Below are 26,448 nucleotides of genomic sequence, written 5' to 3' on the forward strand. Positions count from 1 at the left end.
TGGAAGAGCCTTACTTTAGAAAATTTACGCCAATGACGAACTTATTTAATTTTACATACAAATTTCCCCTTAAACTCATATTGGGTATTTTTTGTTTATTAAAAAATAGGTTTTTACAATAATAGGAATAAAAAACTAAAAATGAAAAATAATTAAACCCTAACTAATATACAATTTTAGATTTCCTTTTTATTATATAATTTGGGACAGGATAAGGAAAGGTTTTCTAAGCCATCCGTTTAAAACGTAATCTGATGCCATGGCCGGTTTACCATATAACGGGACTGGCGTTTACTGATAGCTCACATTTATATTTTAGCTCTTGTACACCATCTTGAGTCTATTATTTATTTTCGATGTATTATGTTGCCGCCTAAATTTTTATATTTTTAAACTACTAGTTTTAAAACTAGTCTAGTAAAGGGGCATAGTTGTTAAATTTTTTTTAGAGGAAGTCCTATTAATAACATGCAGAGTGGCATGACAGGCTATTAAAATTAAATACGATTAACGCATGGCATATCCTATATCACTTACTGTTTATTGCTGTATGTTGTATTATCTTTACAGTATAGTGGTGTAATCTCAGAAAAATGATGCGGTTTTTTTAGTAACGCTATGTGATATTTAGATATATAAACAGTTTAAATTTAAGTTAACAAAAATTGAAATGAATTAGTGGAGACGCCGAATCTATTGGAAGAAATTGTTGGAACGGATATAAATAGAAAGGAAATAAATGGAACGGAAATAAATGGAAACGAAGCAAATGGAAACGAAACAAATGGAAAGGAAACAAATGAAAGGAAACAAATGGAACGGAAACAAATGGAACGGAAACAAATGGAACGGAAACAGTTGGAACGGATTTTAAAAAAAAGCGGATTTTGACGGATTAAATTTTAAGGCGGACTTTTAAAAAGTGGAAACAAATAGAACGGATTTCAAAAAAGCGGATTTTGACGGATCAATTTTAAAGGCGGATTTTTTAAAAGTGGAAACAAATGGAAAGAATTTTCAGAAAGCGAATTTTAAACAAATAATTAATTTAAAGCGGATTTTTTGACAAGTAGGGTAATAGAAAAAGTTTATTATAAAATTAGGGTAAGTAGGGTATAATTTAAATTATTAAAAATTATAATTGTTTTGGTTAATTGGGATCCGTTTCATTAACCTTTTACCATTTGCTTTCTTTTTCCGTTAAACTACTGTTCGTCGAAAAAATCCGCTTAATTAAGATCCGTTCCATTTGTTTCCGGTTCGTAAGTTTTTTTCCATTTGTTTCCGTTAATTTTTTTTTCACCAAAAAGGTTATCCGTCAAAGAAATCCGCTTCATTAAAATCCGTTCCATTTGTTTCCGTTCCAACTATTTCCGTTCCAACTATTTCCGTTCCATTTGTTTCGGTTCCATATGTTTCGGTTCCATTTATTTCGTTTCCATTTGTTTCGTTTCCATTTGTTTCGTTTCCAACAGTTCCCGTTCCATCTGTTTCTTTCCAACAGTTTTTAGCGCCCCGAATTAGTTGTATGTTGCTTTCAATGAAGTACACGCCTATTAATATACACTTGAGCAGATTAATTTAAAGTTGCCAGGCAAGAAATCGTTGTACTTTTGTTCAACGACGTGTATTTCGTCATATTCTCTCCTGCTTATTAAACCAATTATTCATGAAAAAAGGAAATTCCTGAAACCCACACCGGTACGTTTAGAATTAGTGAAGCAAGGAAAAGTTGTAAACATAAGGTTTAATATGTAAACTTAGTGACAAGTTTTTATCTTGTTTAAAAGTGTGTTAAGACAGTAATTCTAAATAAGTATGACACACAATTTTTTTTTGTTCAAATTCTTCTTAGATTTTATGTAAAAATAAAAATAGTTGTTACTGTAGTATCGATAGAAAATTACTTAAAGATATTTTTAAAAATTTAAAAACTGTTTTTACGCCGTTTGCCTTTCGACCTACCAGAACGGTTGAGTGGACGTCGAGTGATTTGTATAGAGCTTTTATTCTTGAAAATGTCTTAGAACATTTGTTGATATAGAAAGCTGCGATTGTATTTCTTCAAATAAACGTTATGGAGAATAAGTACTTTTAATAGATAACCATTTCAGTTAATAATTCTACCAAATTGGTAGTAACGTTATTAAATATATTTAGCTTTTAAGATATATTATTCTACAAATTAAGACAGTATATAAGTAAGTGTTTTAACACCAGGAAACTGTAATTAGAGACTTTGGTTTAAATAAAATATAGTGAAGTTTTATACCTTTATGTATTTAGAAAAATACATGTTTAGTTTATGTTTAGTTTTACATCATTTTTAACAGGTTAATTCTAATATGGAGCCAGTAGGTCTAAAACAACAACAGATAATTACTGCATTTCTGTTAACCATTGGACTATGTGTATTTTTTGTGTATCGTTATAACGCCGTTGTTTTCAAACAACCAAATAAGGTTTTTAACGTTATTAACCGAAGTTTTGATAAACAATTTCGGCCAAAAGTTCTTACGTATGATAAATGGGAAAACGAAATCAAAGATAACAATGTTTCAAATACCAATAATCAAGTTCGACTTTCCGGTGAACAGTTAACACTATTAAACAAAGCCCTTCAAAACGCAACAGAGCGGGTAAAAAAACATTACAAATATTCTATTTAAATCCATAGCTTATAACGTTACCTGAATTACCAAAAAAAAGGACAACGTTATACACCCTTACATTATATTAGTGTTACATGCTTTATGCTTTAAATCTTTACAAATAGTTAATTGGAATGTAAATAGAAAGGACATGTTAACAAACGTAATCACTTTCTATGTAAGATAAAACCTTTTTACTTAAAATGGTAAATCGAATGCTTTATAAATTACATAACCTTTTTCAGTTAGTTGTAACATTGCTTCGCTTTTATTAAAAAGCACTTTGGTTTACCATAGGCAAGTGGGAAAATTGTTTCAGTTCGATAGTACTGGGAAAACACTAAATGTTTTTAAAGGGAAGTTTAAAATTTCCTGAAGTTTTCCCTATTATCGGAAATATAGTTTCCCATAAAACTTCGATTACAAACTTGTTTACTTTATTACTATCTTTATCAGCCCGCCTGTTTTTCTAAATTAAAATAAATCATTGAAAACTGTTGTTTGAGGAGCCTTTCCAAATAAACCAAACCCCAATACAAAATGTTTAATAAAAAAAGTCTCAAAACAATGACCTAAGAACTAAGATAATGAGTCATACAATTATTTGTTTTGTTCAGTTAGAAGTTACTACTTTCTTAATTTAACTATTATTTCTATATTGTAGTTCACTATTATTATTTGGGAGCCGCCATTTGGAGCAAAAGGAAATCCATTTAGTGTTGGTACTTCACAGTGTGGAGCATGCTACGTCACTTACGATAAAGAGAAGGTAATACTTATGATTTGTAGCTTTATTAAAAGTTTAAAAAAATTTTAAACAGGGATTTAAAAACCCCCCAAAAAACATTTAGCCCCATATAACTCATTTAGCCCCATAACTCACACTTCTCTCTTTTTTTTGTTTTTTTTTGTCGTTATTATTTCTAAATATGTTGTTTAAACAGGTTTCTGACCCCAACACCAAGGCCATAATTTTTCACTTTAACGAAGTAAGGAAGTGGTTGTTGCCTAAAGAAAGGTAAGAACAAAAACTTTACCATAAGTTATAGTTATAAACTTATTCTTGTTTACTTTAATGCTAACCTGTTATTTATATTGGTAGACGACTCGATCAATTCTATGTCTGGTCGTCCATGGAAGGAACGAGGGCTCTTAGAGTCCTAAGAGGAATGACTCTAAGAGAATACGATGGTGGAGTGTTTAACCTTACAATGACTTACAGGTAATATCAAGAAAACTTTTGTTGTATTTTTTTGCCAAAAAAATCTGCTAGTCGTTTTGATGGAAACCTCACATCTTAGTTGGCCTCCTATAGTATGTGTAGCTTTACATACGGTCCCTCTTTTGTATTTTTGAACATTATAAATAATCAAGGTGACCAAGTGTTTATTTGTTTAGAAGAGACTCGGACGTATACCAACCTTATAACCTAGCAGAGAACGTGTTACGCGAAATTCAATCCAAGGGGTCTGGAAATTACAGTAAAGACGTGGATGACCTTATAAGACAAAAAGATAACCTTGCGCTGTGGATAGTATCCAACTGCGGGACTACTAAGGGCGCAAGGGACCGATTAAAATTATCGCAAAATTTAATAAATGCTGGTTTGAATCACGATCGGCGGGGAACATGCTTTCCTAAAGCGAAAAAGGCCCCGAGGGGTGAGCACGTTGCGCTTATACGGAGAACAAAGTTTTACTTGTCGTTCGAAAATAATCATTTTTGCAAGGACTACATTACCGAGAAGTTTTTCACAAACGGCCTCCAGTATGGTGCGGTTCCAGTCGTATGGGGGGCGAAAAAGGCTGACTACGAAAAAGTCGCCCCACCAAATTCTTTCATTTTTGTGGAAGATTTTCCAAATGTAAAAGACTTAGTTAAACACTTGCACTATTTAGACCAAAACGATACCGCGTATAAAGAATATTTGTCCTGGAGAGTTATGCGCGTTGAAAATATGCCGAATTATCAAAGGACTAGATCACACTGTCAACTGTGTAGAATTTTACATGGTATTAATATTGATAATGTATTTAAGGACGACTATAACCAAACGGCGTCGAATATTCCGTTGTTTGGGCTAAAAACGCCACGAATAGTGCCATCTTTGGCAGATTGGTTTTACGGATTAGAAAACAAAGAATGTGCTCTTGGAATTTAATATATTTTTTATTGTTATTATTTATTTTCTCTAAGTTACAATTATATGAAATTTTTTATCGATGTTATGTACCTAAATTTTACTCCGTTATGTTTCGTTGCAAAGGATTAAAAAAATACTGCTTCTATAATTATAACTTTTTGTTAAATATTTTTTTAGATTGTTTTATGTAACTTTTTGTTACTATTTTAATAGTTTACTCGTTGCGCAGCCTAAGTTGCCATAGTTGTCAAATCATTAAGTCACAGTTTTATGAGTTTCAAGTTCCAGGTATTGGCTTTAGTTTTATGGTTTAGAAGATACAGAATGTACGCTTGCAAGTTAATATATCTGTGTTCATTTCTATGCTTAAGTAGGTTGTAACTGTAAGCATTGGTATCCTGGACTAGGATAATTCAACAAGAAAAAACTAATATATTATACTTAGGGTGAAATGCAGAAAGTCCGATTGATTAACGCTAATCCAGGATTAGTTAATCGCCCGATTAACGAAACTCGTGATTAACTTTAATCGGTATGTAGAAACATTTTTAATCGCCGGAATAACTAATCCGGCGATTAACTTTAATCCTGGGTTAAAAATATCAACAATCAAAATATTTATGTAATTTCTTTATGACGCGCTTGTGACGAACAAACAAATTGACGTAAACAATGAGATTGTATTACAACAATGCGACGGGAAAAAATGACAAAATCAATTTAATGATTTAAATTTAATAATTTATGGCATGGTCATAAAATAATTAAAATCCTCATGTAAACATTAATACTTTTGGCATGTTTTAAATCATTAAATTGATTTTGTCATTTTTTCCCGTCGCATTGTTGTAATATTAATTGTATATCGTATTTATTATTTACTTTTATCAATGCGCGAAAAACCAAAATAAAAAAAAAAAAAAAAAAAACCTAATCCTTACTTTAATCCGCCGAATTCACCGGTTTCTGCATACCGATCAAAAATTAATCTTCGCTTTAATCGCGGATTAAAGTTAATCGCACTTTCTGCATTCGACCCTTAAAATACCAAATTTTTGTTTGGTTTTTGTACTTAATTTATTATTTAAATCGTTCTAGATTGATTTAAATATGATTTCTAGGGGTTTTAATTAACTTGATTGATTTTGAGGATAAAGTAATATTTTTATATTAAATATAAAAGTTCTGTAACGAAAACTGTCAAAAATCTGTCACTATCACTGTTTCTGGTGTTATTAAATTAAAATAGTTGAAAAACAACCTTTTTTATCTTAAATTTTAGTTATATTTGCAAGAAAAGCAGTCGTTTTTTCTAAAAAGATATTAATATGGTAAAAATGGAAAAAGCACTAGATAAAGAACGAATAAGTAAGAAAATTATAAAGGAAGGAAACGGAAAAAGACCTTCTTTTAAAGACGGCTCGAAAACAACTTTTCATTTCAGAACAATAATTCCGAAAACGGCCGACAAGGTAAAAATATCCTTATACTAACTTGTGTTACCACGAATTTTATTAAAATGTTAAAACTTTTATAAATACCAATATATTTTCGGATCTCTATTAGTTTCGCACGCCCTACATAAACAGGGTGTGTAACCGAAATACGGCACATGTAATTAAACAAAGAGGTTGCATAAATTAAACCCTTACCCTAACCCTCACATATTCAGTTTACCCATTAACACATCTGACTCGTAAAGCGGACTAAGTTATACTCATTGAAACATATTTCAACTAATTTTTAATGTCTGGTTGAACAATTGCCATACTTAGGTTATAACGCCTTGTTAAATTCGGGCGTGCGAAAGTAATAGAGATCCATATTTTCTTATTCTTAACGTAAGTTAACTGCGTAAAAAAATTTTTTTCCTTACACTTTAGGATGAAATCGTTATTGACGATTCCAGGACATTTAAAAAACCGTTTGAGTTGCTTGTGGGAAAGAAATTTAAGTTGGAATGTTGGGAGACTTGTGTTAAAACGATGATGCATGGAGAGGTAGCGAGGTTTGCTTGCCCCATGGATGCAGTTATGGATTACCCTACAATATCAAGAAGTCTAAGGGATTTATATCTTGGTAATTATAAGATTTTGGTTTTATATGTGGTTATTTTTTGCAAATATTAAAAATTATGGATTGTTTTTGTTAAATTTTGTAAAAATTCGGTCGGTGTAGGAAAAGATATTCTTTAAAGGTATATTTAATTTTTTTTTTATATCTTTATCCTTGATGTGAAAAGGTCTAATGCGCAACCTAACCATAGATTAACATTGGCAACTCCGACCCAGTCTCAAGTTGCTTTTAGTAGTTTGGGTTATAAATTATAATTGCACGATAATTATGCTGCTGATTAAGTGCTGGCTCAGCAGGAGTTTATACCAGTTATAGCGCCTTACTCAAGGGCGCTACAGCATAAGAGCCGTGGGGATTGGAGTTTAAGGCTAACGAGACTTTATCAACAAACTATGGCTTTCAACTTTCCAACTAAATTTTTTTTTTCATAATTCATTTTAGGTAAGGAACAAACTGGTCATAGCTGCGGTTTACATGCAATGCAAAATGGACTAGGTTACGACGATTTAAACGATTTACAAAGAAATATGAAACCACTTGACTTTGAATTCGAGTTGCTTAAAGTAAGTACTATATTTTGTCAAAACATTAAAGCTGTTAAATGTATATATATACATTGATAACAAATTGTTTTGATCACAAAATTCTTTAGACAGAAGACGAAAATGCTTATGAGAAGGAATTATGGCAAATGGATGCAACTGAAATGTTGGACGGCGTGCCAAGGTTGGTTTTGAATAATTTTGAATGAAATTTATTTTATAAACTTTTATTATTATAAATTTCGTTTTATAATGTTTTAGATATCATACTGAGGGAAATAAGTTATTTAAAGAAGGCAAAACTGATGAAGCTGAAAAAATATATGCCAACGCAATAGGTTGTCTTAAGCATTTACAAATAAAGGTATGAAAGTTGTTTTTATTTTCAAAACAAAATAAAGATGCAGTTTACAGCTCTTTTTATTGATTTTCTTACTAAATATTAATTTTTTTCAGGAAAGGCCCGGAACAGAATCTTGGATAGAGTTGGACAAACAACAGATTCCACTTTTGCTGAATTACGCTCAATGCAAATTACTACAAAAAGAGTTTACGGTCTGCATTACAATTTGCACTGAGGTGCTGGAAAAAATTGATGGAAATGTAAGTGATGAATATTAAAAACCGGCAGCGTGGTGTAGTGGTAAGAACACTTGCTACACCACACATGAGGTCGTGGGTTCAATCCCCACTGTTCTCATGCTGTAGCGCCCTTGAGTAAGGCGCTATAAACGGTGTGAACTCCTGCTGAGCCAGCACTTAATCAGCAGTATAATTATCAGGCAATTATAATCTATAATATCCTAAACTGCCACAGGCAACTCGAGACTGGGTCGGAGTAACTCATGTTACTCTATGTTTAAGTCGCGCATTCGACTTTCCCACATCGAGGATAAAGATATATACAAAAAAAAAATCTTTATTTGATTTTTTTTTACATATGCTATGGTATCATCAGTGAATTGTAAATTATTTGAATTTTCACCTCAGGACAATGTTAAAGCCTTGTTTAAACGAGGCAAAGCACACGCTTATGTGCTGGACGAAAAGGAATGCCGACAGGATTTCGATCGTGCACTAAAGCTTGACCCCACTATACAATCTGCTGTGAACCGAGAGTTAAAAAATCTTAAAAATCGGCAAAAAGAGAGAGATGGAAATTTGTCGAGGCACTTGCTTGGCATGTTCGAGGAACCTTCATCATAAACTCCTGATTTTTGATCAATTATTCAAAAAGAATGGTCATTCAATCTACTTAGATTTCTGTATCTTAAGTCTGTGACTTTTTGAAGTTATAACTTCTATCAAAGTACAGTGATTAGCTGACTACCTTCTGATTGGTAGTCATTACCATATTTCTCTATGCTTTTTTAAGGTATTTTTTAGGAATATATACACTAACTAAGGTTAGTCTATATGTGGCAGCTAGTGTTACGTACAGCATAACAATAAAAGCATTTTATTGTTGGTTGTTGTATCATTGGACTTAGATGTATACTAACTTACTGCAAATAGTTTTATCTCTAATATAAATGCAGTATGTTATAATACATTTTGTTGCAATTTCTCTTACTTATTTTTAACCGCTTTTATATGTATCTTTTTCTACCAAACCCTGGCATTTTTGCTTATATTTTTTATGTAAAATTCATTTTAAATGTATTATAATATTGGTATTAAAGCAGTGCTTTTTTGGGCTTTACAATTAGGATGTAATTGCCAGACTTTATTGGCTAAGCTTAATTAACTTAAACCTAACAGAAATTGCCACTTCTGAAGGTGCTACTTAACTAAATTAACCAGAAAAAACATTTATAAGCCAATAGGTAATTACTTTTATGTTTTAATAGTAATAATATAATTAGTTTTTTGAATTTTTGGGTTATTGATCATTTTTTTATGTTACCATTATTTTAGCCCTAGCAATACTTGAATACAATATGGCACATTTTGAGAAACAACTAAATGCTTTTTTATATTTTATTTGTATTTTTTTACAAATATCTGACAAAGCATATTTTGTCAATACAAAAACGACAAAAAAACATGATTTAAACTATATATAAAATTATAAGTAAAGTTGCAATATTATTGCAATTAGACTAAAAACAAAAAACCAACAAATAATTATTGATCCAGTTTTTTTTATCAATTGCCCATTATTTAAAATATAATACTATTTAGTATAATGTAATACTTAATCTTAAGATCGATATTTTTGCTTTGTTTGTTATAATTCTGGATGAATAAGCACCCTTTACCCTATAACAAACTCTAATTCTTCTTACGAAAAAGAAAAGGTATATATATTGTTTTAAAGTATTTCATTTTTATAAGTTTAACCACTAAGCCCAAGCAATATCGTAACAGATAAGGTTCGTAAGTTCGCTATTAAAGCCATGTACATTTTTTCACAAGTTAATTGCTTTAACCTGACTATGTATAAATGTCCCTGCTATGCCTAATAGATTGTTTAATCTAACAAGCAGCAGCATAGTAAAGCGGTACAACAACCGATTAAAAGGCAGTCTGTGGCGTCGTCGTTATTATTTCTTCGTCTTTGATCATTTTCAACGTAAACTGAAAAACAAAACACGTAAATATAAGCGCTTTAAATCAAACACAAAAAAACAACAATGTGAAGTATAATAATGGCTGTATTATTCTCGTGACAAAATTGATTTATTGTCTTTTCTTTGTTTTTAAAAATATCGCGCAGCCTATTGTTATATTAGTTTTAACAAAGCGTTGTGGAAAAATAGTTTAATAAACTTTCATTACCTACATATAACTTATCAAGTAACAAAAACTTATTCAGCGTAAATACCAATACGTAAAATGACTCAAAAATGACGTAAACAGAAATCACCATGACGTCACAGTAAAGACATAAGCAAATTACTTACCAACGTTAGTCGGCTTTCCTTGTCTTTGACCGGCCATGTTTTGAGGGGGTGGATAACCCCCCTGCTGTGGGGGGTAACTTCCTTGTTGTGGGTACTCTTGCTGTTGTTGAGGTGGGTAGGGTTGTTGGGGCGGGTAAGCTCCCTGTGGTGGGTAACCTTGGTTGTATGGAGCTTGTTGGTAGCCTGGCTGTGGTGGGTAAGGGGCTTGTTGCATTCCTGCTTGTTGCATAGGGGGTTGGGGTGGGTAAGGTGGTTTCCCAAAATTAGGATCGTCAACCGCGTAGGGTGGGGGCGCCGAAGCCATGTTATTTATAAATTATTTCAAATTTTTTTGTTAAAAAATAAAACAATCAACCCTGATTTAAATCCTTATACTATTAAAAAAACAATCACTCAGTTACTTAGTTATATGGTTAATAAACAACAAATGTATGCTTTAAATAATTGTATATTTTTGGATTTGTTTTAAAAACCCACTTGTTTACTAACTCGTTTAACATAACTTCGATAATCTACTACTTAACTTGTTATTCAACTCAAAACAAGTTTTTTAACAATAAATATTAACCCCACATAATGTAATATGCTAACTTGAATCGATTCGAAAAAATACGCTTTCGTTCCATCAACAAAGCATGAATAATGTATGCGGACAATAAGCTCTTCTCTCCTATTCATCGTAAAACTGAGCTCATTTTGATTCTTTACATAGTAATTTAATCCACCGTTGCCATAATACTTTATAAATTGAAAATAACTAGGTTTGGTTTTAAAATACTTTTGCTAAAGTCAACACTGCTTAGATCTTGCCTAGAACTTAGCTTTACCATGTACAATGAAAACCTATCTACATAAGTTGGTCTGTATGGTGAAACTAACGTTACCCTAACTTTTTGAAACAACCAGGAAATGATGACGCCATTTCCTGCCTAATTTTGCATATTTTCGTTGAACGATTTTCGATATTTGTTATTATAAACCAAAATAGCTTTTAAAACTAACCCTCAGTTAACATAACAAAGATATTTGAACGTAAACTTTGTTCCTCCTAATTCTGTAAATTCTGTTATCTATATGGCACAGTTGAATAGGCTAATCTACTACATGGGTCTCTAGTACTAAACTTCAAATGGCCAAGTTAAGTACTTGTATAGGCTCGTAAAGCGTCGTAAATAATTTAACTAAAGGCTTAACAGCCGCACCAATTGAGTGCTGATAATTAGTCCAACCCAATAACGTACTGCAATAATTATTGTGTACGTTGAACTGTCTAACAAAATTGTTTTTTTAAACTGACAATCCACACTTCCAGCTTTAGGCCTAACTTACTTTGAGTACATACTTCATTCATTAGCTTCCTATTCTTAACTTTCACGTGACTATTGTGCGTCGTGACGTCATCACCACGTGACTATAAGAACGTAGGCCATAAGTCGGTTTCTATGTATGTGTTAGAAACTACGAGAAAAGTCACATGAGCCAGTTTTAACTTTATGTTTGGCTTTAACACATATTTATAGCAGTTTTAAAAAAACAACTTAAACCCCTAGGCGTTTTCTAAAGTGAGTTTACTATTTTCTCCTATTTATTTTTAGATATAATTACGCAACCCAAGCTTAAACTTAATTTGGTTAATCATTACCATCTACCTTGTCTAACATTACATACACTAGTGTATAGAATTGAAAGGGCTACTGGTGCATTTGTTGTATTTGCTGTCACATAAAACTAATTACATTAAGCAGGAAGGGGTAACATGCATACGCATTTTAATTACCCACTTCCTTTGTAACTTGATTATTCGTTCAACGTTATTTGTTTCAAACAATTCATCAAAATTTTAACAATAAATTACGTAATATTCATTTGCTAACTCACACTTGGTTGTTTTACTTTTGGCATACACTTTAAAATATTTTTTTATTGGTATTGATTTTTTTTATTTTTTGTTGGTATATTTTTATAGAAATGTTATGCGGTTTTAGCTCATTTACTCTCTTAATTTTCTTTAAATAACCTATTGGTTATTGAATTCTATTCTAACCGCATTTTCACCCATAATATTTTATTCTTTTTGTTGCCAATGGCCATTAAAGGGTTTAGCGATCCTACTGTAGACCACGTGACCTATTTCTGTTAGCTTATTGGATGATAAAAAATTTGATTGACAGACAAGCCTGGAAATGGCTCTGAAATTTTAAAGCACCGCCCACTACCTTCCTTTCTAGTTATTTTGGCCTGTTTAGTTTAAATTAAACAATTTTTAGGTAAATAACAGCGTAATACGATTAAATTAACAATTAAAATCAAAAGTTTAGTTTTTTTAATCCATTTAATACGCACTTAGTTAAACCCGCTTGCCTTTTTGCCTACAGCCATATAGTTATACAGAGCTATGCTAGCAGTAACGATACTGACAATTTTGTCAGCCGTTTTTTAGTTTAATTAAACAGATAAACTATCCATTTTCTTTACAAAAATAAGTTAATATTTAAATGTTTTAGCTTTATATAGGTTTAAAACACTTAAATATTGTTAAAATATATAGCTTTCTTAAATCGGAAGACTGTTAGAAGCGCAAGTAGAGTTGCTACTGGCGGATTGACACTAAACCGGGATGTATCCATCCACCGATACCGCCATTTAACCAAAGGTTAGTGAACTGATAACACCCAGTGTTTTAACATGGCCATGCTTGCGATGCCTTGCGAACTGATTAACTACAATTAAATATGTTATACCATAACATTATAACAGTAAAGCCTCTGCACTTTGGCATGTAATTATAAATGTTTTAATTAAATATTGACTTAGTAAAAACAAGCCAGCATAAATACAGCATGGTTCAAATTGTGTAAATGCAATATAATTGTATTATAGTTTTTCTTTTTTAAATAAACCCTTTTTTTGAGAAATTTTAAGAATAAATTATATGTAATACACCGGCACCTATTCCTTTACAATATAAAGATCAAAAGTTTAATATGTTTTGTGTATTCTAGGAAACTTAAACTAAAAAATGGACGACATGGCATCTCTAGTGCCTGCTGAGAATGAAAATACTGATGTACTATTGCTCGTTAATGACACTAACGGTTCACAAATTGACAAGGTTATTATCATCTTAACTATAACAATAAATGGTTAATGTTAACCATCAAAGTACAACTTTTTTGTATCATATACAAAGCTAAATTTTGTAAACTTTTTTGTATATTTGCTGATAAAGTCTATATTTATTTTATTTTACTGTTCGTTTGGGTTTAGTTAAATATATATTTTGTGTTTTGAAGGAAAATAATCAAACACAACAGTATGTCCAACTCACTTCGCCTTTCGATGGCCAGCAATATGTCGTCAATGGAAACTCTAACATGGTAATTTTTAAAATCAATTTTTAAAATAAAATTTTTGCTATGGAAAATTGTTTTTTAGTTGCTACATGGAAATTAGTTTCAAGTATAGTTTGTTTTGTTATAGGAAATGGAGTTGGGTGATTTATTATCCAGCCAACAAATAACATTACAAGATGGAGAGTTATCTGTGATAGAGCAAGATGGCCAACAATATATTGTTTTACCCACTGTGTCTATGGCTCAAGTATTACCAACTACTGAAGTATTAACTAACAATAATGTTCTTCAACCGACTTTAACTACTGAAAGGTAAACATTGAATTGTTTTGTGCCGTTTGCAAAAGTCATAATATTATTAAAATGTTAGTTATTTAATTAAATTGTGTTTTTTAAAGTTATGTAGGAACTTCTGAAACTGTGCAAAGTATTTTAGAGCCAAGTGTAAGTGTTATAACCACTGCTGATAATGTAACAAAATCTATTCTTCCTGCTAAACCTACACCTATCATGGGTTAGTCAATATTTTTTTTTAAATGTTTAACATTTTTTTAACATTTAATTTCTTTCTTATTCGTAATGTGTTTTATATTTTTTAAGCCAAACCAACAAAATCTATTCAACATTTTGACATAAGCCAACTTATTCCATCGCTTTGCAATCCAGAGCATACAAATACAATAAATATCGACCATAAACATCATTGTGAAATATGTCCCTTTACAACAGAGGATTATTCAGAATTAGAAAAGCACATGGAACAACATAGGTGAGTAAAATATTAATGTTAGCAATTGTAAACTTGGGAAAATCTGATTTAAATTCTTTTCCTATACAAACCTTTTAGGGGAGATATTGCGAATCTACTGTACAACAAAAGCAAAGAAATCAGTATTAAGAAAATGAACAAAAAAGGAAAACGGGGCAGAAAAAAGGGAAATTCCTGCCGTTTAATTAGGTAAAAATGTTAGTTTTTTTTGTATGCATCTTTATCCTCGATGTAGGAAAGTCGAGTAACAACTGTTACTCTAACCTAGTCTTGAGTTGCCTTTAGCAGTTTGGGATATTATAGAATAATTGCCCGGTAATTATACTGCTGATTAAGTGCTGGCTTAGCAGGAGTTTATGCCGATTATAGCGCCTTACTTAAGGGCGCTACAGTATGAAAGCAGTAGGGATTAAACCCGCGACATTATGGTGGTGTAGCAAGTGTTCTTACCACTACACCACCTGCCGGTTTTACGAACTAATCTTCACCAAATCTATAGAATATTTGTTTAAGATGCTTGTTCCTATTTATTTTTTAACTTTTTTTAAGTATTTATTTTTACAATTAAGAACTACAGTTCCACCTTCTGCTGAGATTAAAAAAGGACCGTTTGAATGTGAAATTTGTCATGCCCAAATCAATCTTGCCTCTGTGTTTAAACAACACATGAAAGAACACAGAAATGAAAAAGTAAATTTTGTGTAATAACCAACTATTAAGATTTTAAAATAATTCTACTCTAAATTTATTTTGATTTTTCGTTAAATTTTGCCTAGATGTTTTCTTTAAGCTTGAAATACACAAACAAATGTGCCAATAGTTACAACATTAATTTACTTTTACATATTTTAGGACCACAAATGTAAGTGTTGTGGTGAAACATTTAACATTGAATCGAACCTTGTTCTACATAAAGCCCTGCATGCCGAAAAGGAGAATGGGAGTTATAAGTGTCCAGCATGCCAGCGTTCCTTCTCTAGAATTGCAAGTCTCAAAGCCCATCTTAACATTCATTTTGAAGAAGAGGTAAAGTGTTTACGTTATTTCTAATTACAGTAAAAACAATATTTTACGGTTAATGAATTGAAAAAAATTAACTTAAAATTGGAATTATTTACTCTGAAGAAAAAGGCATAACCAAAATTATATAAGTAGTAAATTATAGACAAATTACTATTGCCTTTGTTATTTTGATATATGTATATTGAAGTTTAATTTAACATTAGTTTTATAACTTAAATTTGTCAGTTAAAACTTAATTTTTTTTTATTTTGATCTGTTTTTAAATGAAATGCAGACAATGATATGTACGGAGTGTGGTGATGAGTTTGCATTAAGAACTGAGCTAGATCAACACATGGATCAACATCAAAGAGATTTACAAATTCATTTGGCTGATAGGAACATTACACAGAACCAAAATACTGGTAGAAAATTATTACAATTCTTAAATTTTATTTTTTTACAGAGAAAAGTATTTTAAATAGTATATAAATTAAACAAACTTTTTTATAGTTACTACTCCAGCACCTGTTGCTTCTTGGCAATATATTTCATCAAGATCAACTTTTAAGTAAGAATTTAAACCCCATTTTTGTGTATAAAAATTTAATTTTAATAGGAACTTTTATTAAGTTACTAATGGTGTTTTTATTATGTTTATTAGACCAATTGCAAGCCGCAGAAAGTACAGAAAGAAGGCCGATCCAATGAAGTGCATGTTTTGTAACAAAGTTTTTCAAAAAGCAAGTCAATACAAGAGACATGTACTTGTGCATACAGGTAAACTTATTCAAACTGTATATCAAATATGAACAAACTTTAAAATGGTTTGCTAAATATATGTTAATTAGTGTCAACTGCCCCCACATAATTATCCTTTTTATAACTATTCTTATTACTTTATTAGGTGAGAAACCATTCTCTTGTGGCATTTGCAACAAAGCCTTTAATCAAAAAGGAGCTCTTCAACTTCACATGTTAATGCACTCTGGAAAGAAACCACACGCTTGCCCACATTGCCCACAAGTATGTTGCTATTTTTTCCACCAAGCACATAATTTTGTTATGTATACAAGAATAAGTTGTTCAATGTAATACTAACCTTTGGTATACAATAGACTGTGCAATTTGGAATTGTTTTTTTCATTATACTAACCTTCTACCTATTGAACTGTGATTATATTTAAACTTATATAAAATACTTGATTAAAAACATTGCTTTTGTTTAGATATACGCCCAAAAAGGAAATTTAAGAATGCATGTACAACGTGTTCATTCAAAACAAAATAGAAGGTTTCAGTGTGTTGAATGTTCCAGCTTCTTCAAAAAGATGGGAAGTTTAAATGCCCATATTACAAAATACCATGTTTCTAATGGGAATGGTGAAAACAAACAACAGGTAAATCCAGAACAAAATATTTAATATTATGGTTAATATATTAAAAAAAAAAAATTCATTTGCACAGTTCAGTAACTTGTTTAATGCATTTCTTTTGTGTAGGAATCTGTCGAACAGAACCAAGAAACTGAAAGTTCTGAATTAACTGAAATAGAAGATGTTGAAATAAATAAAAGAATTCAGGAAAAAGAAAAAATTGATGTCATCCAACAATTGCTTAGTAGTCTCGATGTAAGTTACCAACTTACTAATTTTTAAGTATACCCTTTTCTAAAGTTTTACATGTAAAAATTTGTTGTTTATTAACTATACCAGGACAACAACGGGAATGGAGTGTCATTAGACGAAGCTACTGGCAAATTAGTGACCAATGAAATTGATCGAGATATTGTCCAACAAGCTTTGCAAGATAGTGGGCTGGACTCGCAACAAAAGTTTGTTCATTTTGAAAATCAAAATTTGTAAAAAAATTAATTTAATTTTTAATTTAAAATTTAATTTACAATAGGAATTATTGTTCAATTTTTCTACTTAACTGGTTAAATTTTGGTGGTTATAGCAAAATTTTTATCTAGAATAAATGAGGACGAGTTATTGCCTATAAATCAAGAAACAGAGAATCATCCAGCGTCAAATCAAGTGACGAATGTAACTGATCAACCAAGAAGATCAAGTATTTATTTTTTTTAAATTCATTATAAAAAAACTGTTTAAGGTACACTCCTAATCTCTCTTGCTTTTCTTTAACTTTTGAATTTTATTATTTAGTGATTCCAGGCTTATATCTAAGAACAGCAGGATTGGGTGGAGATAATGCTTGGAAGGTTAGAAAAGTGGACGGTGTAAAGTGGCACCAGTGCATGTATTGCTCCAAGGTAAGAGCACTGTAATTAGCTAACACTCCATAAAAAAATTGTGCCATTTGATTTTGTATAAAAATTTTGCCTTTTCTACTTGTGGTAGCGAAACCATTTTCTATATTTTGCAGGAGTTTAAAAAGCCAAGTGACCTGGTCCGGCATATAAGAACGCACACCCAAGAAAGACCTTACAAGTGTATGACTTGCCACAAGAGTTTTGCTGTAAAAACATCGCTTACTGCCCATGTTAAAACCCATATCGGATTTAAAGATTATGCTTGCCAGGTATGTTTTAATGATTTTTTATGCCCAAAGACTGTATTAAACTACTTGTGTTTGCTGTAATTAAGCCCAAATTTCCCAATTTGCTTTCTAAGGTAGATGGTTATTTGTCAACTTGGGATATAATGTTTTTCAAACTGTTTTATTCCTAGGTTTGTCTCAAGTGTTTCTCCACTGCTGGCAGCTTGAAAGTTCACATCAGGTTACATACCGGAGCCCGACCCTACAAATGTCCAAGATGTGATTTAAGTTTTAGAACTACAGGCCACAGGCATAATCATATCTTATCCCATGTACGAGGAACTGCCCATAAAAAACAGAGAAAGGAAAGGCCAGATATTTTACCACTGTGAGTTTGGATTTTATATGTTTATAACTACCAAAAACCTTAAGGCCCAACCTTGTGATTAAGACGTTTAACAAAACGGTATAAGTTTCTGTAACTTTGTTTCTGTATAATACATTTAATCTTTTGTAAACTTACTAAAACGTGTTCTATTATTTGTTTTAGCATTCCACCCGCCCCTACCATTCCTTTACAAAATCCTGTTATGGTTCAACCAGATGGAGTGCCTCAACATGTTGCAAGAATTAGTAAGTTATTTTTTAACCGAATAAACGTAGACAAACTATTGATAAAAACTAAGGCAATATTTTTTAATTTATAAATTGTTTACAGCTTCTTCATCACCAATGAAGCAATCCAAACATCGTTGTATTACTTGCCACAAAGTTTTCAACAAAATAAGTCATCTGGCACAACATCTTAGAACACATACAGGTTCGAAATAGAATATTTAAATTTGTAAAATTTTAACTGAATTAAATGGTAATGTTAGTTATTTATTAAAGGTGAGAAGCCATATGTTTGTACCCAGTGTGGAAAATCATTTAATTCTTCAAGTATTCTCAAAGGTCACATGATGGTGCACACAGGTTTGTTGTACTTTAACTAAACCCTGTAAATTTCAAAGTAACTGATCAACATATTAATACAATTGTAAACTTTTTCCCAAAGATTTCGCAATGTTGTTTACACCTAACCGGCAGTGTGGTGTAGTGGTAAGAACACTTGCTACACCACACATGAGGTCTGTGGTTCAATCCCCACTGATTTCATGCTGTAGCACCATTGAGTATAGTGCTATAAACGGTATGAGCTCCTGCTGAGCCAGCACTTAATCAGCAGTATAATTTTTGGGCAATTATAATCTATAATATCCCAAACTGCCACAGGCAACTCGAGACTGGGTTTGAGTAACTGATGTTACTCTATGTTTAAGTTGGCATTCGACTTTCCCACATCGACGATAAAGATATATACAAAAAAAAACCTATGTTGTGTTAAATAAAATTGGCAGTTGTTAAAAAGAGTTAAGCAAAACCCTTTTGTCTTTATAGGTTTAAAACCTTTTAAATGCCTGGTTTGTGGCCAGGCTTTTATGAATCAGCATAGTCTAAAAAGACATATGACAATGCACAGTCATCTAAGACCTTACATGTGTCCTTATTGTCAGAAGACTTTTAAAACGAATGCTACATGTAAGAAGCATATTAACACACATAAAAATGAAGTAAGTGGATAATTTCTAAAATTTCACCTGATTATTTGGTATGTTTTTGACTTACTTACCTTTGTTTTTATTTAGCAACTACCCACTGAACAGAACAATAATCACAGTTTAACGACAATTGACAAAAATGTGTTGTTTCATCTGAACAACTTCACGCAATCATCCAATGACAAGGAAGAAGAAAATAAACAAAATAATGAAAAAGAAAAGGGTAAAACATAATGCACATTTTATGTATATTTTGACAAAAAACATTTTTTTAAATTGATGTAAATTTTAAATTTTTTAGAGTTTATTGTTTATAACCTTTGCCTCTTTTATAACCTTTGTCGTTAAATTAAGATTCTTACAACCAACCAAATGTAGATGTTGAGAACAACAATCAAATGCTTGATTTCAGCAACAGCCCAACTTTGCTCCAGGTAAAGTTCATTCATGTCAATTTTCTTCTAGTTAAAGGCTCAGTCCACATTTTAACTTTTAACTTAAATTGTTTCAGATTGATCCAAACATGATTCAGAACATTCGTCAATTGCCAAGATTCCAAGGTGAGCTTTTTTGTTTCATAAAACTAATTTACTAAGAGGCAAAACAACTTGAACAATGTACTGTTAAATTTTTAAATGTTGAAAACTGCATTAAGTAATGTCTTCTGTTGGCTTTGCAGTCGATAACTCCATGACAGAAGTTGCGGATAATGCAGAAGTCCCAATCAACAATTTAAATAATGAAAACCAACAAAGGTAACATTTCAATCTATTTCAAAATATTTCTTTAAATTTTCTTGAAAAAGTTTAGTAACAAACAATTCTATGTTTTAGTTACATGCAAAGGCAAGATGTTCAAGTTGTATTCAACTGCTTGGTAAGTTGGGATAATTTTTTTTTGTTTTTTTTGTATATATCTTTATCCTCGATGTGGGAAAGCCGAATGCGCGACTTAAACATAGAGTAACATAAGTTACTTCGACCCAGTCTCAAGTTGCCTGTGGTAGTTTGGGATATTATAGATTATAATTGCCCAATAATTATACTGCTGATTAAGTGCTGGCTCAGCGGGAGTTTATACCGTTTATATCACCTTACTCAAGGGCGCTACAGCATGAGATCAGTTGGGATTGAATCCACGATCTCATGGGTGGTGTAGAAAGTGTTCTTACCACTACACCACGCTGTCTGTTCGATAATAACAGTTCTATTTCAGCAAGTTCTATTTCAGCAAGTTCTATTTCAGCACCAAATATTTTTTATTGTTTTAACATATTTTATTAATTATTTTCAAAGGGTTGTACAAAGCCGTTTAAATCACAAGAACAGTTGAACGAACATGACACCTATGAAAGAGAAAATCGCATCCACCCTTCGTTGCCTTGCGCCAACTGTTGTCATTCGTTGAGCTCGCACGAGTTGCTTATTAGCCACATGCAGGCACATAACAACAACCCAAGCTCGTTAAGTTGTAACGTTTGTTTTGTCAAGTTGAATAGCGATGACTGTATTGCAAAGCACAGCAGCGAGCATACTGAAACGTAAGTGTTTTTCCGTTTTCTTAATATGTTCGCATATCCAGTTGGTTAGCGGAGCAATTACCCGCTTCTTGACTTTGTTTAGGCGGTTGTTGTATTTAATACTCGATCCCTCTATAAAAATAATTGCTAATTTTGCCTACATTTTTTTACCATTTGGGGTAGTACATTTAAATATTCAAAAAGTAAATATTCTTAATTTATTTCTTCATTAATCGCTTCTTCATCTTCTTTTTTCGTTAAAGCGATTTGGTCGCTGACTAATTGTCCGGTTCGTCACTACATCTAGATTAAACTTTTTCTTATGTTCCAGAAATTGTTTTGACTTTACGTGCAGCAAATGTGGGTTAAATAATAAATCACTCTTCGAGTTACAACAACACAAAAAACTACATTTTAAAAGCGGAAAAAAACATGTTATCAAAAGAAAAAAGTAAACAAAATTTTACATTCGGTATTAAAATGTTTAAACCATATTTTGAACTAAATTTTATAACAACAAAAATTAAATACCAGAGGTTCTTTCTACGTTTTGTCCGAAGAACAAAGTGAAATATTGGAAAGAACTGATCCAAGTCAGAACATGACTCTTTCTGAGCGACTTTTGTTGTCAGCAGTAGCAGAAAAAGATAGGGTTGGTATAAAAATATAAAAATAACATAAAAATCATGGAAAAATTTGTTTTTTCGTTTTTATAAATGTGTTTTCAATGGCTTTAAATATTTTTTTTTTTTTTTTTTTGTATATATCTTTATCCTCGATGTGGGAAAGTCGAATGCGCGACTTAAACATAGAGTAACATAAGTTATTCCGACCTAGTCTTGAGTTGCCTGTGGCAGTTTGGGATATTATAGAATATAATTGCCCAATAATTATGCTGTTGATTAAGTGCTGGCTCAGCAGGAGTTCATACCGTCTATAACGCTTACTCAAGGGCACTACAGCATGAAATCAGTGGGGATTGAACCCACCACCTCATGTGTGGTGGAGCAAGTGTTCTTACCACTACACCACGCTGCCGGTATTAACGTAACCTGTTTTGTTGTCTACAGTAATTTTGATTCTTTAACTATCGAGTTTTATAAAACCTATAATCACTATAATCTTATAATGTAGATTAACATTGCAAAAAAAGGCGCTGTTCGTGGAAAGTTCAAGGAGTTTGAAATCGATGGACCAATCCACCCACATGCTTGCAAGTTTTGCCAGAAGAGTTTCAGAAAACCGAGTGATCTTATAAGACATGAACGAACTCACACGGGCGACAAACCGTTTAGGTGTGAAATCTGTGATAAAAGGTAAATATACTTTTAAATAGTTATAGATGGGCACAGTTAACTGAAAAAGTAACTTCGTTAAATGTTATTCGTTAAACACTACATAAACTCTATGAACGCAAATTAGTTGAATCAAAATGTAACATAAGTTATCAATAACGGTTAAAATTGAATTTTAATTAAAACAAACAAAAAACAACCCTTTTTTGGCATAATGTAATGACCACATGGCATTTACATAAACTGTTTAAAAAACTTTTTTAATTTTTTTTTAGTTTTTCGGTAAAGTCAACATTAGTTTGTCACAAAAAATCTCATTCCCATGAGAAAATGTTCCGATGCCACATTTGTGATATGATGTACGCTGCAAAAGCTAGCCTCAAAGTAAGTTTTAAACAATTTTCTATAACTCTATTTACTATCACGGTAGTTATAAAATAATATATTTTAAAACAGATGTAGAAAGTTACCTTGAAGTTTTTTTTTTATAAAGGTCCACATGCGACTACACACTGGGGCTAAGCCATTCAAGTGTTCGCACTGCCCTTTGACCTTTCGAACTTCGGGTCATCGAAAAAGTCACATGACCACCCATTTTGTACAACCGAACTACAAACCTAAATCTATACTAACAAAACGTAAGACATTTTTTAAAAACGTTAAGTATTATATCGTGAATTGCTTTACATTTGGGCACAGTAGACTGTAAAATTGAACTAAAATTGAACAGTAGACTTTAAAATTGAATTAAAATTGAACAGTAGACTTTAAAATTGAACTAAAATTGAACAGTAGACTTTAAAATTGAACTAAAATTGAACAGTAGACTTTAAAATTGAACTAAAATTGAACAGTAGACTGTAAAATTGAACTAAAATTGAACAGTAGACTTTAAAATTGAACTAAAATTGAACAGTAGACTTTAAAATTGAACTAAAATTTAACAGTATACTTTAAAATTAAACTAAAATTTAACAGTAGACTTTTAAATTGAACTAAAATTTAACAGTATACTTTAAAATTAAACTAAAATTTAACAGTAGACTTTAAAATTGAACTAAAATTGAACAGTATACTTTAAAATTGAACTAAAATTTGAAAGTAGACTTTAAAATTGAACTAAAACTGAACAGTATACTTTAAAATTGAACTAAAATTTAACAGTGGACTTTAAAATTGAACTAAAATTTAACAGTATACTTTAAAATTGAACTAAAATTTGAAAGTAGACTTTAAAATTGAACTAAAATTTGAAAGTAGACTTTAAAATTGAACTAAAATTTAAAAGTAGACTTTAAAATTAAACTAAAATTTAAAAGTAGACTTTAAAATTGAACTATAACGATTTTCTTGTTGATTAGGAAAATTTCTTCATCCTATGTCTCCAATAGAAAGTGTTCCAAGCATGGTATGGCCAGACATTTCCCTAAACTTACCTGTGGATGGATTTCTAAACACAAATATGTTTCAGGTAACTTTTCACAGCATTTCACGTTACGTTATCTATCTATTAAGCTGTACAATTAGTTATACTTTCAAATATTTTATTTTAATCTATAAATTTACCTTTTTTTTGAAGTCTAATGACCAAGTTTCGTTGCACCTAAATGAAGACAATACAACTAACAGCCAAGATCAAAACCTAACCCTTCAAATCGATCCAATGTTTTTGCAACAAACCATGCAAAGCAATGCCCAAAGCCAACAAAAGTATGTACTTCAGTATTACGTTGTATCTTTTGCATACTCTTCCATCTATACAACTTAAAACTTGGAAAATGTATTTGTTTACACTACATTTTGTTTCACCCTTTTTCAGTACGACTTCAGTTCCACATATAACAACAACTACTACTACTAACAGTGAGCAAAGTTGGCCAGCGCCTAACGTTGTTATACAGCCTTTTAGTAATATTCGGCTCCAGCCTTTATCCCAATCCGAAAATGAAACTTTACTTAATAGCGATGAAAATAAAACAGAAACTAACCAGGAGCAACTACAAGAAATTAATATCGCTGTACCTTCAAGCCTAGCACCAATAACTCAACAGGTAGATATAGTTTTATACTTTAATTTGGAATGACAAAATATGCCAAAAAATTAAATACAGATACTTCTGTTCTTGAGTAGATGTAGCAAAGAGATGTTTTTAGTAATGTGTTTTGTTAGATTTTTGTTGGATATATGTTTTAACATTTACGGCTTTAGATACTACAAAATCCGATGGTCATATCAATGAACCCAGCACAAAACGGAAACAAAACACAAGTTTTAAACGCCGATAACCCAGTCATTTTACAGGTTAAAAAATAACACATTTTCCCCATACACCCATTTTAACGCTTTATATTTGAAACAATTACATTGTATACACTTCTTATAAGCATCTTATTTCAAAAGTTTTAAATATTTTAGGCTGTCCAGCAGCTGTTTAGTAACATACAGTCTCCTTATAACGGGAGCATTCGACTTCAAAACCAGGACAATAATTCTCTGCCACAAGATCAAGTTACATTTACTTTAACTAATCCACAAGACGCAACCAACAACCAGGTTTGAATGGCAATACTAAAATTATTTTGTTTATATAAGGTATGGTTTTATATATTTTTTTCCTTTTTTACAGAATATTTTCAATTTAAATGCAATGCCAACGTTTAACATAAACAACGATATAATTGAAAACATAGAAATGATGCCAACATCTAATCTTACTCAACAGACAGCTTCCAATAACAACACAGACAGTAGTAAGTAGCCTGAAATTAATTTATTTTAATATACCATGCCTTTGTGTTTTAAACGGTTTAATAGATTAAACTTTTTTAACAGCAATTTCCTTGGGCCAGAATGGAATTCCAAACGAAATAATTTCGAATTCAGTCACATTGAGTCAGTCATAAGATCTTAGGTTGTCCCGAATTTTTTTTTTTAAGTTGTGTTTTTTTAACGTTTGTGTTATTTTTTGCCTTTGTTACACTGTGCATTTTTGTTCTCTTCTTAAAAAAAGCACCAAAAAACGTGTATTAATGTTTAAATTAACTCCTAGCAGTTATTAAAAGTTCTATAATGTCAATCGAACAAAGTACTATAAGCAGAGAAGTATCTTTTCTGTTATTAAGGATCAAATATTGAAAAAAATTAATAATCGTTACGTAGATTTCCATTTGAAAACACTGAACTGCAATGAAGTACATAATATGTTTACAATTTGAAAGCATGCATGCACGTGGTATTTGAAAAAAATTCACCTTCTTCAGGTTTAAAAAGAATTATTCTCATACTGTAGGCTCTATAAACGGTATGAACTCCTGCTGAACCAGCACTTAATTAGCAGCATAATTATTGGGCAATCATAATCTATAATATCCCAAACTGCCACAGGCAACTTGGGACTGGTTTGGAGTAACTGATGTTACTCTATGTTTAAGTCGCGCATTCGACTTTCCCACATCAAGGATAAAGATATAATCAAAAAAAATCATATTTCGGATCAAATCATAATTTGTAACCTTCTGCCCTCGCTTACTTAAAGTTTAACGAAAACTTACATAAGTATTGTATCAACTAATCATAACGTATCACACAATGCTTTAAGAATAATTCAGATTTCTGAGCACAATCGTAAGGATGATGACAAGGCAACAACAACATGTAATTAATATGAAAAACTTGCTAATAAAACCTAAAGTAAGTAAATTTAACTTAAGGTAAATGCGTTAATATAGTCTTCTCTATATGAGAGCACATAAACTTAAAAACAAAGACAGTGTCTATCATTAAACAAAGATAAAATGTATTGACAAGAGCTATCGATTTGATGATGCAGGATAGTCGCCGGTTTTCTCTTGTTGATTTCGTAATAATGCTCAAAACGTTTCGCTTCCATACGGATGATCCCCATTGGAAAGAATGTAATACAGAACAATTCCAAGCGACGCTTACGTTATTACGTCAGATTGCGTCGCTTACGTTGTTACGTCAGATTGCGACTGCTGATTAACTTGTTAACCAATGTATAGTCGGTTGCTAATATACATTTAACCACTAATTACTAGCATCATAATATTAATATTAATCAGTGAGCA

General features: G+C 31.4%; 4 protein-coding genes across 4 annotated transcripts; 3 read left to right on the top strand and 1 right to left on the bottom strand.

The window, feature by feature from the left end:
* The first annotated feature begins 1,655 nt into the window (after nucleotides 1-1,655).
* On the top strand, nucleotides 1,656-4,964 carry LOC145758936 (4-galactosyl-N-acetylglucosaminide 3-alpha-L-fucosyltransferase FUT6-like). The gene is made up of 5 exons (XM_082572629.1): nucleotides 1,656-2,639; nucleotides 3,316-3,420; nucleotides 3,596-3,669; nucleotides 3,754-3,873; nucleotides 4,050-4,964. The coding sequence occupies exons 1-5, from the start codon at nucleotides 2,346-2,348 to the stop codon at nucleotides 4,810-4,812; spliced, it is 1,356 nt and encodes a 451-aa protein (XP_082428755.1). The 5' UTR covers nucleotides 1,656-2,345; the 3' UTR covers nucleotides 4,813-4,964.
* A 1,070-nt stretch (nucleotides 4,965-6,034) lies between these two features.
* On the top strand, nucleotides 6,035-9,561 carry LOC145760548 (AH receptor-interacting protein-like). Its single transcript, XM_082574463.1, has 7 exons — nucleotides 6,035-6,266; nucleotides 6,678-6,873; nucleotides 7,312-7,433; nucleotides 7,523-7,596; nucleotides 7,674-7,776; nucleotides 7,869-8,015; nucleotides 8,403-9,561. The coding sequence occupies exons 1-7, from the start codon at nucleotides 6,123-6,125 to the stop codon at nucleotides 8,616-8,618; spliced, it is 1,002 nt and encodes a 333-aa protein (XP_082430589.1). The 5' UTR covers nucleotides 6,035-6,122; the 3' UTR covers nucleotides 8,619-9,561.
* Nucleotides 9,378-11,618, bottom strand: LOC145759391 (uncharacterized). Its single transcript, XM_082573211.1, has 2 exons — nucleotides 10,319-11,618; nucleotides 9,378-9,992 (listed from the first exon to the last, which is right to left on the bottom strand). The coding sequence occupies exons 1-2, from the start codon at nucleotides 10,620-10,622 to the stop codon at nucleotides 9,886-9,888; spliced, it is 411 nt and encodes a 136-aa protein (XP_082429337.1). The 5' UTR covers nucleotides 10,623-11,618; the 3' UTR covers nucleotides 9,378-9,885.
* A 1,209-nt stretch (nucleotides 11,619-12,827) lies between these two features.
* LOC145760049 (uncharacterized) lies at nucleotides 12,828-25,383 on the top strand. The gene is made up of 42 exons (XM_082573912.1): nucleotides 12,828-12,971; nucleotides 13,321-13,430; nucleotides 13,612-13,695; nucleotides 13,799-13,983; nucleotides 14,070-14,185; nucleotides 14,272-14,440; nucleotides 14,519-14,629; nucleotides 15,010-15,130; nucleotides 15,293-15,466; nucleotides 15,738-15,867; nucleotides 15,956-16,013; nucleotides 16,107-16,222; nucleotides 16,350-16,468; nucleotides 16,672-16,842; nucleotides 16,945-17,073; nucleotides 17,158-17,276; nucleotides 17,418-17,515; nucleotides 17,611-17,717; nucleotides 17,831-17,986; nucleotides 18,136-18,332; nucleotides 18,495-18,577; nucleotides 18,663-18,764; nucleotides 18,836-18,919; nucleotides 19,385-19,557; nucleotides 19,633-19,768; nucleotides 19,900-19,979; nucleotides 20,057-20,105; nucleotides 20,225-20,300; nucleotides 20,379-20,421; nucleotides 20,841-21,085; nucleotides 21,396-21,515; nucleotides 21,599-21,716; nucleotides 22,199-22,380; nucleotides 22,635-22,743; nucleotides 22,853-22,997; nucleotides 23,721-23,830; nucleotides 23,939-24,069; nucleotides 24,179-24,410; nucleotides 24,569-24,661; nucleotides 24,776-24,913; nucleotides 24,987-25,110; nucleotides 25,193-25,383. The coding sequence occupies exons 2-42, from the start codon at nucleotides 13,338-13,340 to the stop codon at nucleotides 25,261-25,263; spliced, it is 5,097 nt and encodes a 1,698-aa protein (XP_082430038.1). The 5' UTR covers nucleotides 12,828-12,971; nucleotides 13,321-13,337; the 3' UTR covers nucleotides 25,264-25,383.
* The last annotated feature ends 1,065 nt before the right edge of the window (nucleotides 25,384-26,448 follow it).

Source organism: Corella eumyota, chromosome 7, assembly GCF_963082875.1.
Source record: "Corella eumyota chromosome 7, kaCorEumy4.1, whole genome shotgun sequence".
In the NCBI taxonomy this organism is placed as follows: Eukaryota; Metazoa; Chordata; class Ascidiacea; order Phlebobranchia; family Corellidae; genus Corella; species Corella eumyota.

Excerpts from the sequence above, each read along its gene's own strand:
- LOC145758936 (XM_082572629.1), top strand. The coding sequence starts at position 2,346 with ATGGAGCCAGTAGGTCTAAAACAACAACAGATAATTACTGCATTTCTG. Across the intron at positions 2,640-3,315 it reads TTCAAAACGCAACAGAGCGG|TTCACTATTATTATTTGGGA; the intron begins GTAAAAAAACAT and ends TCTATATTGTAG. Across the intron at positions 3,421-3,595 it reads TCACTTACGATAAAGAGAAG|GTTTCTGACCCCAACACCAA; the intron begins GTAATACTTATG and ends TTGTTTAAACAG.
- LOC145760548 (XM_082574463.1), top strand. The coding sequence starts at position 6,123 with ATGGTAAAAATGGAAAAAGCACTAGATAAAGAACGAATAAGTAAGAAA. Across the intron at positions 6,267-6,677 it reads TTCCGAAAACGGCCGACAAG|GATGAAATCGTTATTGACGA; the intron begins GTAAAAATATCC and ends CTTACACTTTAG. Across the intron at positions 7,434-7,522 it reads TTGAATTCGAGTTGCTTAAA|ACAGAAGACGAAAATGCTTA; the intron begins GTAAGTACTATA and ends AAAATTCTTTAG.
- LOC145760049 (XM_082573912.1), top strand. The coding sequence starts at position 13,338 with ATGGACGACATGGCATCTCTAGTGCCTGCTGAGAATGAAAATACTGAT. Across the intron at positions 17,718-17,830 it reads AGTGCATGTATTGCTCCAAG|GAGTTTAAAAAGCCAAGTGA; the intron begins GTAAGAGCACTG and ends TATATTTTGCAG. Across the intron at positions 23,831-23,938 it reads TAAACACAAATATGTTTCAG|TCTAATGACCAAGTTTCGTT; the intron begins GTAACTTTTCAC and ends TTTTTTTTGAAG.
- LOC145759391 (XM_082573211.1), bottom strand. The coding sequence starts at position 10,622 with ATGGCTTCGGCGCCCCCACCCTACGCGGTTGACGATCCTAATTTTGGG. Across the intron at positions 9,993-10,318 it reads AGGAAAGCCGACTAACGTTG|TTTACGTTGAAAATGATCAA; the intron begins GTAAGTAATTTG and ends TTTGTTTTTCAG.